This window comes from Agelaius tricolor, unplaced genomic scaffold (assembly GCF_023055355.1).
Source record: "Agelaius tricolor isolate 1412-34295 unplaced genomic scaffold, bAgeTri1.0.p SCAF_86, whole genome shotgun sequence".
Taxonomy (NCBI): Eukaryota; Metazoa; Chordata; class Aves; order Passeriformes; family Icteridae; genus Agelaius; species Agelaius tricolor.
In genome coordinates, this window is record NW_027269346.1 from 441115 (window position 1) to 454202 (window position 13088).

At 53.7% G+C, this 13088-nt stretch overlaps 1 protein-coding gene across 5 annotated transcripts in view; it reads left to right on the forward strand.

Moving 5' to 3' along the window:
• PPP6R2 (protein phosphatase 6 regulatory subunit 2) overlaps positions 1-13088 on the forward strand; it is a 57028-nt gene that overhangs the window by 27448 nt on the left and 16492 nt on the right. For 4 of the 5 annotated variants that reach the window (XM_071418427.1, XM_071418430.1, XM_071418431.1 and 1 more), the window contains exons 3-12: positions 778-1023; positions 3859-4045; positions 4741-4878; positions 5998-6063; positions 6940-7052; positions 8513-8626; positions 9889-10015; positions 10636-10788; positions 11497-11718; positions 12652-12716. In XM_071418427.1, coding sequence (XP_071274528.1) covers positions 797-1023; positions 3859-4045; positions 4741-4878; positions 5998-6063; positions 6940-7052; positions 8513-8626; positions 9889-10015; positions 10636-10788; positions 11497-11718; positions 12652-12716 — 1412 coding nt within the window. In that variant the 5' untranslated portion in view covers positions 778-796. The remainder of the gene's footprint in view (positions 1-777; positions 1024-3858; positions 4046-4740; positions 4879-5997; positions 6064-6939; positions 7053-8512; positions 8627-9888; positions 10016-10635; positions 10789-11496; positions 11719-12651; positions 12717-13088) is intronic. The other variant, XM_071418429.1, reaches the window with a different exon arrangement.

Genomic DNA, 13088 nt, shown 5'->3' on the forward strand with positions numbered 1-13088 from the left:
GCTGTGACCAGTACAGGACTGTGAAGGGTTGTTGAGGAGCTGAGGTGAGATGGTGAAGGGCAGAATTGGAAGAGGAAGTGTTAAGCAAGAGGAAGAGCCCTGGAAGAGTCTCCTAGGAGTGGTCTGAACAGTGCCTTGCTTTGGTGTAACGCACAGCTTTTCCAAAATTTCAGTTATTAGGAAAGCAAAGTAGAAAAATATAATTAATAGTACTCACATAGAGAAAAATCGGGATAACAAAAGGGCAAACTAGAGTTGGGGTAGGAGTGCATGGAAATGGGGGATTCAAAGTGCAGTGCCCCATGAACGACCCTGAGGGGCTGGAGCATGTCAAGGGAATGGAGCTGGGAAGGGTCTGGAGCCCCAGGAGGGCCGAGGGAGCTGGGCAGGGGCTGAGCCTGGAGCAAAGGAGGCTCAGGGGGCCCTTGTGGCTCTGCACAAGTCCCTGCTAGGAGGGCACAGCCGGGGGGGTCGGGCTGTGCTCCAGGGAACAGGGACAGGAGCAGAGGGAACGGCCTCAGGCTGGGCCAGGGCAGCCTCAGGGGGGATTTTGGGGAAATTCCTGCCCCAAGAGGGTTGGAAAGCACTGGATGGGCTGGAGTGCTCATCCCTGGAAGTGTTCAGAAAATGTGTGGAGGTGGCACCTGAGGGCACGGGGTGGCAGTGGATGGGGTTGATGGTGGGACTCAGTGGTCTCAGAGGTCTTCTCCAACCTCAGCAATGCTGTGGTCATGCACAGTGGGTGTGGAGCAGTAACCGGTGCTTTCCTGCCCCCAGCCAGTCGTGTCCCATCACCATGTTCTGGAAGTTTGATTTGAACACAACGTCACACGTGGACAAGCTGCTGGACAAGGAGGATGTGACCCTGGAGGAGCTGATGGACGAGGATGACGTCCTGCAGGAATGCAAGGCCCAGAACCGGCGGCTGCTGGACTTCCTGTGCCAGCAGCACTGCATGGAGCAGCTGGTCACCCTCATCACCCACGAGCCCCCCGTGGACATGGACGAGAAGGTCCGATTCAAGTAGGTATTGGATCCCTGCTCCCCGGGACATGCCAGCCAGGGATCCTGGGCTGAAAACAGAGATTCCACCTGGGCTCCGTTGTGACCCCTCCTCAGGGGGAGGGAGGCTTTGAGCTCTGGGGATCTTCCAGCTTTGGAGGTTTGGAGGGAATTGGTTTGGTTTTGATGGTTTGACATTGAGTTGGTCTCCAAAAAAATTCATATTTCAAGTAATGTCTCCAAAAAAACATAGCTCAAGTAATGTCTCAAATAATCAAATCTGAAATAATGTAAAAAAAATAGTAAAAAATAGTCCTGCTGTTCCCTCAAAATCCAAAGCCCCCTGAATAGGTTTTTATAGGAAAGGGAAGCACAAGAGGTAGAAATCTCTGAACTCAGTGGGTTTCCAATCCCACAGAACAAAGTGAGCTGGAAAATGAATAAAATCTGGGGTATTTTCAGTGTGCTGCATGTCCAGATCCTGCTGATTTTAGGAATCACAGCTCTGGGCAGGCCCTGCCTCTGCTCAGACCACACTGAGCTCCTCACAGGGGTTTTCTCTTCACCAGAGTTGTGTTTGTGTATTTTTAACCCAATGTATACTCAAAAATATTGACATTTGGGTTTGGGGAGTTTGTTTTCTTTTGTGAAGTTTATATAAAAATAAAAGGCTGCTCTGACTATAAATAAATGAAACTGAGCAGGTTTTTCCTGGTGGGGATGGATCAGGGCTGGGGTTGGTGGAAAGCCACAGAAGTGCCGTGTTCAGGTGTGGTTTTGGGTAAGAGTTGATAATGATGTGGGGTGGCTGTTCCCAGGTGAGTGAATGCCCGGGAGTATGTGGGATAATAACTTGGAATATCCTGTGCCTGCTGTGCAAGGATCCTGCTCTGAAGGGTGAATTTTGGACCCACCTGCAGAGCTGCGTCAGCCCTGGGGGCAGCAGCTGAAGGACCTGGAGCAAGTCCAAGGAGCTGCTCCAGGGCTGGAGCCCCTCTGCTCTGGAGCCAGCCTGGGAGAGCTGGGAATGCTCCCCTGGAGAAGGGAAGGGTCCAGGGAGAGCTTCCAGCACATTCCAGGGCCTGCAGGGGCTCCAGGAGAGCTGCAGAGGGACTGGGGCCAAGGCCTGCAGGGACAGCACCCAGGGAATGGCTCCCAGTGCCAGAGGGCAGCCAGGGATGGGATCTTGGCAATGAGGAATTCCTGGCTGGGCTGGAATTGCCAGAGCAGCTGGGGCTGCCCCTGCATCCCTGGCAGTGTCCCAGGCCAGGCTGGACACTGGGGCTGGAGCAGCCTGGGACAGTGGGAGGTGTCCCTGCCATGGCAGGGCTGGCACTGCAGGGGCTCTGGGGTCCCTTCCCACCCAAAGCATTCCAGGATTCCCTGGCTGTTACCAAGCAGGTGAAGAATGAGGGAAGGGGGGCACAAGGACAGAGGTTTTAAGAAGGAAAATCCTGCTGGGACACCAAGGGCTGATGTTCATGGAGCATTTTCTTGGCAGCTCTTGGGACTCCCAGGCAGAGCAGACCCAGAAGCGTCTCCAAAGCCTGGAGAGGGGAAGGAGGGTTTGAGCTCATTAGAAACCAGGGAAGCTTTTGGGATAAATAAAGGCTGAGCAGGAAGAATGGACTCTGTGTAAATCCAGATGGAATCCCACTTTGGCTCTTCAGGAAAGGTTATAAAAGTTGGTGAAGTGGAACAGGGAGAAACTTGATAGCTTTGGAAGGATCTGGGGTTGGGGATGCATGGAGAGGGGATCATCCAAGGGCTTTATCCCTGGAACAGTGGGATGGAGGTTCATAAAGTTCAGAGGGGAAATTGCAAAGAGGAAAATCCCCAATAAATCCCCATCCAAGCAGAACTGGTGGAATGAAAGGAGGCTGGAGCAGGAAAGGAGAGTGTGAATCTTGGATCTGCCAATGAGCTGCTGAGCCCAAGGGTGAGGGAAGCTTGGCTTGCCAGGGTCGGAGGGGGAGCTCGGGTGAGGTGAGGTCCCTGCAGCCTGGAAACCTCCAGGGCTGGGATGTGGTGCCACAGCGGGAATGTTGAGGGGTTGGATCAGACCTGGGGCTGTGAGAGCTGCAGGAGCAGAAGCTGCTGGGACAGGGAGAGCTCCCATTTCTCTCCTGTCCATGGGATGTGTTTCCCAGGGAGGCTCCACACACAGATCTTTAGGAACTGTGGATGTTCTGTTCATGGAATGAGGCAGGGAAAGGAGAAAAGAATTGTGGTGTCCCTTCGGGGGTGTAAGGGATGGAAGGGCTGGAAGGTCCCTCTGTGGTGGTGACAGTGACATCCTCAGCCTCAGCTCCTTGGGCAGCGCCAAGCCTGGAACAGCAGCAGCAGGGCCTGAGGGGCTTTTGGAACCTCCAGGGCTGGAACTGCAGGAACAGGAGGAGGCTGCTGGGGAAGGGAATGGTGCAGGGAAAGGGTCAGAGCTCCCAGCTGGCCTGGAAGTGGCTTGTCTTGGTAGCTTGTAGGGCATGCAGAGATTGGGAAAGATCCTGGTGTAGAAACCTGGCATGGTCACAAGTCACTAATAACCCATTGTGGGAAAAGTGCCCTCACCAGAGGGAATCAGTCATGGAATGGCTGGGTGGGAAGGGCCTCAGAGCCCCTCCAGTGCCACCCCCACCATGGCAGGGACACCTCCCACTGTCCCAGGCTGCTCCAGCCCCAGTGTCCAGCCTGGCCTGGGGCACTGCCAGGGATGCAGGGGCAGCCCCAGCTGCTCTGGGCACCTGTGCCAGGGCCTGCCCACCCTGCCAGGCAGGAATTCCTTCACTTCCTTTGTGGAGGGCAGATCTCCAGAGAGTTCCCATCTCACCCGTGGTGGCTCTGGGTGTGTCCCTGCAGGTATCCCAACACGGCCTGCGAGCTGCTGACCTCGGACGTGCCGCAGATCAACGACAAACTGGGCGGGGACGAGACCCTGCTCAACATCCTCTACGACTTCCTGGACCATGAGCCCCCCCTGAACCCCCTCCTCGCCAGCTTCTTCAGCAAGACCATCGGGAACCTCATTGCACGGAAAACAGAACAGGTGGGGATGGGTCTGTCCCGATCAGGGAATTCCCGTGCTGTGCCCTTGCTGTGAGCTCGTGGTACTCCTGGACTTGGGTTCAAGGTTGGAGGTGAAATGGGGTCTGTGGGAAGTTCCTAGAATTCCTCAGTGCAGGGACATGCTGGTGTGGACAGACTCTTCCCAGAGTTTTGGGTTGGGATCTGCCACGGCTGGGATATCCCCATGGCACAGCTAAAGCTTCACTTTGCGTGCCAAGGCATTTTGAGGATCATCAGAGTCATCTCAATCCATAAACAAGGCCTCAGGCTCATCCTTGTGGAAGGGGTGCTGAGGCATGGGCTCAACAGGGATTCAGGAATACTCACATCCCAGTAAATACCAAGGTTGTAAATGCTGTCTAGTAGGGAGCTTGAGAGGAAAGGAAAATCCTCCAGCTTCACTTATTTCCATGGCATTGGGTTTCTCTGTGGCACAGAGGGGAGAAAAGTTGGCTGAAAAGATCTGATTTGGTGTTGCCTTGGAATAAGAATTATTCCCTTGTTCCCTGGAGGGTTTCCAGCCCAAGGTCGGTGGTTGAGACACAAAGGAGAAGCTGTGAGGGAGTTGTGAGGGAGTTGTGGGGGAATTGTGGGGGATTTGTGAGGGAGCTGTGGGGGATTTGTGAGGGAGCTGTGTATCCTGCTGGCAGCTGATGCAGGCTCCTGTTTCCACAGGTGATCTCATTTTTGAGGAAAAAGGACAAGTTCCTGAGCCTGGTGCTAAAGCACATCGACACCTCTGCCATGATGGACCTGCTGCTGCGCCTCATCAGCTGCGTGGAGCCCACGGCGCTGCGCCAGGACGTGCTCAACGTGAGGGCCTTCCCCTCCCAGCCCCTGTCCCTGCCTGGCTCGGGACAGGTGGGGTCTGTGCGTGTTTGATCCCAGGAGCAGATCCACCCCTCAGGCAGCTCCTGTACCCAGGGCTGGGGTCACTCCTTGGGGTTCCTCAGCCCCGTTGTGGCTCCAGGGCAGCAGCCTGGGCCACTCCTGGCAGCAAAGGGGTTCCCACTCATTTTTCATGGAGCAACCTCTCTTTAGTCCAGCTGGAGAGCTTGGAGGAAGGGAAACTGTGTTTTCCCAGTGTTCAGAAATTCAGACATTGATTGGGACAGCAATTAGTGTAATTCCTTACCATGTTCAAGGAATCATAGAGTCAAGGAATCCTGGAATGATTGGGGTTAGAGAGGACCCTAAAGCCCCTCCAGTGCCACTGCTGCCATGGTGGGGACATCTTCCACTGTCCCAGGCTCAGGAGCAGAGGGGCTCCAGACTCATCCCTGGAAATGTTTCTCCTTGTAATGGAACTTTACTCATTTCCCAAGCAGCTGAGTTGGGCATTGTTGGGATGAGTCTGGGGGATGTCACACCTGCAGCAGTTTTCCTGGAGCAGGAGTGGGATGTGAATGGAAATGGGTAGAGATGAGGGGCTGAGCCTGCCTGTGGGGCTGGGAGGGAGGAGTGGAAGGGAGCCTTTGGAGAGGATGTTCCTGGTTTGCCTGGGCCAGAAAGGGGGATAGGGAATGGTTTGCATGGAGAACAGGAAGTTGTGGAGCAAGGTGAAGGTGCAGTGACAACTGTTCCAACATCTGGCAGGAGGTGGAATTGCTGGGTGTGAGCAGCAGGAAGAACAGGAGCTGCTGGGAGAATGTGGTGGGGTTCTGCCACCGCTGCTCAGATGAGGCTGTTTGTCCCTGGAGCATTCCATGTTTTCCAGAGGGGCCTGCGTGTTAGTTCCATGGCAGGATGCAAATCCAAATCCATCCCCATCCATGCTGATGCAGATCTGAATCCATCCCTGTCTCTGCCTCAGGGATGGGATTGGAGAGGCAAGGAAGGGCTTCCCCTTCCTGCAGAGTTTCCCAGAGCCCCTCTTGTTCTGAGTTCTCAGGCATCCATGGAGGATTTTCTCTGCTGCTCTTTTCCCTGCAGTGGCTGAATGAAGCCAGGATTATCCAGAGACTCGTGGAGCTGATCCATTCGAGCCAGGATGAGGATGTGAGTGGCACCAGGGCTGGGATTTGGGGGGCTGGGCCCTGCAGGGTCCGGGAGATTTCCGTTTGCCTTGTCCCGGTGACCTGTGGAGGAGCCACCGGGGATGGCCTTGGCATGTCCCATCTTCTGCTCAGCACCAGATGAGGGGAATTGGAGTGGTTTCACCTGCTTTTGACTTACTTTACTCCAAATTTCTTGGTTCTGCTGCCTCAGTTCATCTCAGTCCTGCAGACAGTGGGGATTTCCCTTGGGATTAGGGAAGAACCTGCTGTTCCTGGAAGATCCTTTAAAATCAGCCACTTTATGCCATTTTCATATCTTTCTAGCCCCAAGTAGGAATTCAGTTGTAAAGCCCAGAAAATGCAGTTCTCTGAGCCCAGTTCCCTCAGCTCATCCCAGGCAAACTTCCCTCTGTGAGGAGAAAACTGGGAACATCTCCATGGATTGGATTTGTGTTGGAGCAGATGCTGAGGTACAGCAGCTCCAGAGAGGCTTTGCCTGATGGCCAGAAGCGGAGGATGAATTCCTCAAACACCCCTGGAAAGCCTTTTAAATCCCAGGAATTAAATGGTGAAGGGTTTTCTCAAGCAGGAAAGCTGAGCAGTGGGAGGAAGGATGGGATGTTTGTGTTGCAGATGTGCAGATTAGAGGATTGAGGAGAGAAAAAGGAATCCTCACCCCTGAGCTCCTGAACTGCTCTTGATGGTCACGTTTGGGCCAATCTCCTTTGAGTGCAAAGCCTGTTGATGCTGCTGCTCCAGGAGTGTCCAGCCCTGAGTAACTCCAGGGGGAGCAGGAGTGGGGTTGATCCCAGCCAGAGCATTCCCAGCCTGGCCAGGCTTGGCCCCAGCGCTGACGCTGCTCCTGTCCTGTTTCCAGAGGCAATCCAACGCTTCCCAGACCCTGTGTGACATCATCAGGCTGAGCAGAGACCAGAGCACTCAGCTCCAGGATGTCCCGGAGCCAGATCCACTTCTCACAGCACTGGAATCGTGAGTACTGAGGGCACTGGGCGTGCTGGGGGCGCTGGGTGCACTGGGAGTGGCTCCTGGATCGCTCTGCCGGGAGCAGACAGAGCAGGGATGTTCCTTTGGAGCTGGAGCAGCTCTGAATGGCCTCTTCAGTGTTCTGGGGGTTGGGGCTCTGTCCAGAGGCAGGAGAGGGGGTCAGGGAGCCCAAAGCTCCCAGCCTGGTCCACGCTGAGGCAAAAACCCAAGGAATTCCAGCCTGGGGAAGGGAGGGTTGTGTGGGGACCTCACAGCACCTTCAGGGTCTGAAGGGATGTCAAAGGAATCCCAGGACCTTTAAGGAGGGCTGTGATTCCCTGCAGTGGCAGGGGTGATGGCCATGGATGACACAGTACTTACAGACTTTTTTGGTACTTTTAGGCTTTCTTTGTAGTTTTGGAGAGGGCTGTGGGACCCTGCACTTCCAGGAACCATCTCCATAATTCCTGCTCAAAATAAAGGAGCATTTTGGGCAAAGGGGTTCTCTTACTCCTCTTCCCTTTCTGCTGACAGTCACAAAGCTCATTACCCTTCCTGGCCAATTTTCCCAGCATTGCAGTGACCTTTGGGTTTTGGATAACTTTTATCATCCCTGAGTCAGGAATGAATGATCAGCATGATGGAGGTGGGATCAGGGAATCAGCCCCAAATCCAGGTTCAGGAGCTGCTGGCTGGGTGCAATAAAGGGAATTTGGTCCATTACAGAAAATTGCCTCCTTTTCCTGCCTCTGCCTCCCCTGCTCTGCTTGACAGAGGGTATTTAGATGCTCCTTATCAAATAATCCACCCTCATGAATTATTCAGCTGTTTTTACATTTTTGTCTCATATTTTATTTATAGCCATGGAAAGGAGACTTTTTGGAACGTTAGAAAATAGTCAGGATTGGGCTGTGAACTCCAGGGATGCTGGGTTTGGCTGGATGTGGGACTGGGGAAAGCAGGGAAAGGGAAGGGACTTCCTGAGGGCTGGATTTTGGGGAGCTGTCCCTGAGGGACAGAGCTGGGATGTGGAGGGGAGCAGGAGCTGCAGGAACTGGAGCAACAACTTGACAAAACCAGAGGACAGTCTCAAGCTGTGCCAAGGGAAATTCAGGCTGGAGAGCAGGAAAAAGCTTTTCCAGCAAGGGGGATAAAGTTCTGCAATGGCTGCCCGGGGAGGTGGTGCAGTCCCCAGCCCTGGGTGTGTTTGACAAGCCTGGATGTGGCACTGGCTGCCAGGGGCTGGGCTGGACTCCATGGCCTTGAAGGTCTGTCCCAACCCAGTGATGGTGTGAGCTGGGGAGCAGGGCCGGCCTCAGCCTCCTGTTCCTGCCACCCGTCATTCCTTGGTGCGGCACAGAGCTGTGGGAAGAGTGGGATCTTCCCTGTGCCTTCAGTGGCTGCCCAGACAGCGCCTGGGCGGGCGCAGCAGCGCAGCCCCATGTGAGTGAGCCCTGTGTCCCCAGGCAGGAGTGCGTGGAGCAGCTCCTCAGGAACATGTTCGACGGGGAGCAGAGCGAGACCTGCATCGTCAACGGAACCCAGGTGCTCCTGACGCTGCTGGAAACGCGGCGCTCCGGGTGAGCCGCGACCGCCGCCGCTGCCGGCATCGCTGGGATCGCTGGGATCGCTGGGATCGCTGGGATTGCTGGGATTGCCAGGGTCACTGGGATTGCTGGGATTGCCAGGGTCACTGGGATTGCCAGGGTCCCTGGGATCACTGGGATTGCCAGGGTCACTGGGATTGCCAGGATCACTGGGATCACTGGGATTGCCAGGGTCACTGGGATCACTGGGATTGCCAGGATCATTGGGATTACTGGGATCACTCCGGTCACTGGGATTGCCAGGATCATTGGGATTACTGGGATCACTCCGGTCACTGGGATCCCTGGGATTACCGGGCTCAGTGGGATCGCTGGCATTGCTGGGATCACTGGGACCGCCGGGATTACCGGGATCACTGGGGTTTCTGGGATCACCGGGATCACTGGGATTACTGGGATCACCAGGATTACCGGGATCACTGGGGGCTTCAGGCTGTGCTGGGGGCACAAAGGGAAAGGCCCTGCCCAGACACAGGGAATGGCTTCAAGCTGGAAGATGGGAGTCCTGGATGGGCTACTGGGAGGGAATTCCTGGCTGGGAGGGTGGGCAGGCCCTGCTGCCCCTGGATCCCTGGCAGTGTCCAAGGCCAGGCTGGACATTGGGGCTGGGAGCAGCCTGGGACAGTGGGAGGAACAAACGTTTGTTAGGTAGCTCTTGCTGGGCCATTTTCTTTGGAAGTGTTTGGGAGTTTGGAATTCCAGGAAGCACTTTGGGAATGTGATTTGCCAGCTCTGCTGGGAGGTTATTTCTGGTCAGCTCCTCCTGAGCTCGGAGCAGGTTTGGTTGTGTGAGCAGCACCTGGGAAATTATACCAATATTAACTAATACAGTATAATAAATAACAGAAATAACTAATATAATAGGGTCAATACTGTGCAAGTATGGGAATGTGTTCAGGAGCTGAATATTATTATTTTTCATCCTCATTTTTGAAAACTACTGACATAGCCAGTGTGACTGGAGGCTCTTTAACAAAATCTGCACCTCTGGATACTGGGGGCAGTTCTGGGTCCCAGAAGAAGGAAGATGGAATGCAGGAAGTGTAGAAGGAAAATGGTTTTAGTGGAATTGCTGATTAAACCCCAGGTTGGGCGCTGGTTTAATATCATAAAGTCCCAGAATCCCAGGACAGACTGGGCTGGGAGGGACCTTGAGGACCCTGGTATCACTTGGTTGTTCAGAGTGGGAAGAGGGAATGGTGAGTGACTCGGAGTGAATCCTGGTGTTCCCTCAGAGTGGAAGGCCTGATGGACTCGTACACTCAGGGATTCGAGAGGTCTTACACTGTCAACAGCAGCATCTTACACGGCATCGAGCCCCGGCTCAAGGACTTCCACCAGCTGCTGCTGTGCCCGCCCAAGGTACCGCCCACACTCCCGGACTCCAGACAGCTCCAGCCTGGACACGGGGCCAGGGAGGGGAAATCCACAGCAAATCCTGTAACTCAGGCCTGCAGGGATGAGCAGCAGGAGTCTGAGAGTTGTGTTCAGGGAGATCTTTGGGATGGGGGATTGAAGGGAGATGGGAAGGGTGGAGAGGAAGAAACTTTCAGTGGATAGTTGGATTTTAATCTTCTGATTTGGAAGTTAAATCTCCCAGTGGCCCCAGAACCATCCTCTTGGGAAGGTGGTTTAGGTTTCCCTGCTGAGAACATTCCTGAAATGGGTGGGTTCTGTTAAATCTGGGAATTCCAGAACAGCTGGGGTTGTTAGGGATCATCCAGTGCTACTCCATGCAGGGCAGGGTCACCTGGAGCAGGTGACACACAGGGACACATCCAGCTGGGATTGGGATGTCTGCAGAACTGGGGAATGAGGCCCTCCCGGGGCAGTGCATGGTTCCAGGGCTCTGTCCCCTCCGTGGGAAGCTCTTGCCCCTGGTGAGGTGGAATTCCCACGATTGGATTTACGGCCCTGTAGAAGCCTGGTGCAGGTGTGCTGTGGAAACGTTGTCCTGCCCTGACTGCCCTCCCTGCCCTCAGAAACCGGCGATCCTGACCACGCTGGGGGTGCTGGAGGAGCCGCTGGGGAACGCGCGGCTGCACGGCTCGCGGCTGATCGCGGCGCTGCTGCACGCCAACACGCCCAGCATCAACCACGAGCTCTGCCGGCTCGGCACCATGGACTTGTTACTTGTGAGTGTCCGGGGGCGCCAGGGATGGGACCTGGAGCCCTTCTGGGCAGGGCTTGTGCGGGGGGCCAAAGTCGTGGCGTTCCCCTTACCTGCTCCAGTGAGGAGCAGATCCCTGGAAGAGCTTTTGGGATCTGAATCCGGCTGTTTGTGGTTTGGACTGAGCCTCACACTTCCAATTCCATGTCAGTTCAGTGGAGAAGGTGGGAAACAGTCTGTGCTGTGCGTGTGAGCTCCTGGAATGATGAGAGATTAATTTTCTCCCAGGATCCCTAAGGCTGGAAAAAGCCTTCTGGAACCTGGGCTGCCTTAAGAGAATTGATTCCACCCTTAGCAGTGGTTTAGTTCCTGTTTTTCCTAGGCTTCATTGAGCCCCAGCAGAGTTAAGTTGTTAAATTCAGTGTGTGTGCTGTGAGTGCTGTGTGAGAGGATTCCTAAATGCTCCATTTACTGGGAATATTCACTGATTTCCCAGCAGACTGAGTGCCCTGGGAATGCAGAGCCCAGCCTGCACTGGGTGCTGGCATGTAGCAGGAAAACCGTTTGAGTGGAATTGCTTGATCAAACAACAGCTTGGGCAACAATTTAGTATCCCAGAGTCCCAGAATCCTGGGATGGGTTGAATTGGGAAGATTCCTAAAGATCCCTGATATGATTAAAACCAGGAAAATTTATCCTGAGTAAACTCTTCCATCTCTCGTTTCTCCTCCAGGATTTATTTTTTAAATACACGTGGAATAACTTTTTGCATTTCCAAGTGGAGCTGTCCATAGCAGCCATCCTGTCCCACTCGGTGCAGGAGGGGAAGCCCAGCCCGGGGGAGCCGGGCAGCAAAGAGGAGGCTCCGAGCGGGAGCGCGGCCCCGGAGCCCGCGGAGCCCGCGGAGCGCACACAGCCCCCTGCCGGAGCCACCGAGAACGTCATGGTCACCCACGTGAGAGCTGGGCTGGGGCTGGGGCCGCGGGGTGCCTGGGCTGGGGCTGGGGTCAGCAGGGATCTCTGGGATCAGATTGGGATCACCAGCGTCCTTGTGGTGGGGCTGGGGTCACCAGGGCATCTCTGGGATGGGCTGGGGTCACCAGGGATCTCTGGGGTGGGCTGGGGTCACCAGGGATCCTTGGTCTGGGGCTGGGGTCACCAGGGATCTCTGGGATGGGCTGGGGTCACCAGGGATCTCTGGGATGGGCTGTTCCAGAGCAGGCACTTGTCTCAATGTAGATTTTTTTATTATTATTATTTATTTTTATATGTAATTTTTAGTGGTTTTTTTTTTTTATAATTTATTGCCTTTAAAAATTGTTTTTATTACTTATTATCAAATTTTCGTGGGCTTTATTATTATCTGTTCTTAGTGGGTTTTATTATTATTTATTATGATTTGTAGTGGGTTTTATTATTATTTTTATCTATTTTTAGTGGGCTTTGTTATTATCATTTGTAGTGGTTCTCATGGAGCTGTGGTGGCTTTTGTGCCTTTATTTGCAGCATCCCATTAAAACTCCCCTCGTTTAATGACCCTGTGAATCCCTTAGTATTTATTAAAATTAACTCCATTTATTATTCAAATTCCATTTTTTAAAGTAAAACTTACTACAAATTTTGGACAAAAAGCTAACCAAGACCATTCCAGCTGTGAGTGGCCAGGCCTCAGTGTGGTGGCTGGAAAATGCCAGCAGTGCTTTAGTTCCTGCTGCTGGGGATGCTCCAGGTGTTGCTGCTGTGCTGGGATCCTCTGGGAATAACCAGGAAGGAACTGGGCTCTTGGGCAGGGGAAGGTTTGAGCTCCTGAGGAGCAGCCAGGGAAGGAGCAGGAGGATCCACAGTTCTCCTTTGGAAAATCCTGAATATCCTCCCGTTTTCCCCACAGCTGTTCCAGAAGTGCTGCCTGGTGCAGAGGATATTGGACGCCTGGGAAGCCAATGACAAAATCCAGTAAGGAATTGCTGGCCTGGGGCTGCACATTGACTTGGGAATATTCTTGGAGAATTTCCATTTGAATGGTGTCCAAATAGACTTGGATTTTGGTTGGGATTTGGAACTGGGATGGTTCGCATGCTGACAAGCCAAATTCCCAAACAGACAGATTTGAAGGCATGATTGGTTTTATGGATGTTTCCAACACCCCATCCCAAACACTCAGTCTTCTGCTTTCCTGCTTTCTCAGGGAATCCCATGGAATATTCACTTTTTAAACTTTTTTGTTTGTTTGTTTCAAGTGCACAATTTTATTCTTCCCGGAGTAGAAAACTGTTGGAAGTTGGGGTGGCCAAGCATTTGTGGCCTGGATTTCCTATTTTAGCTTTA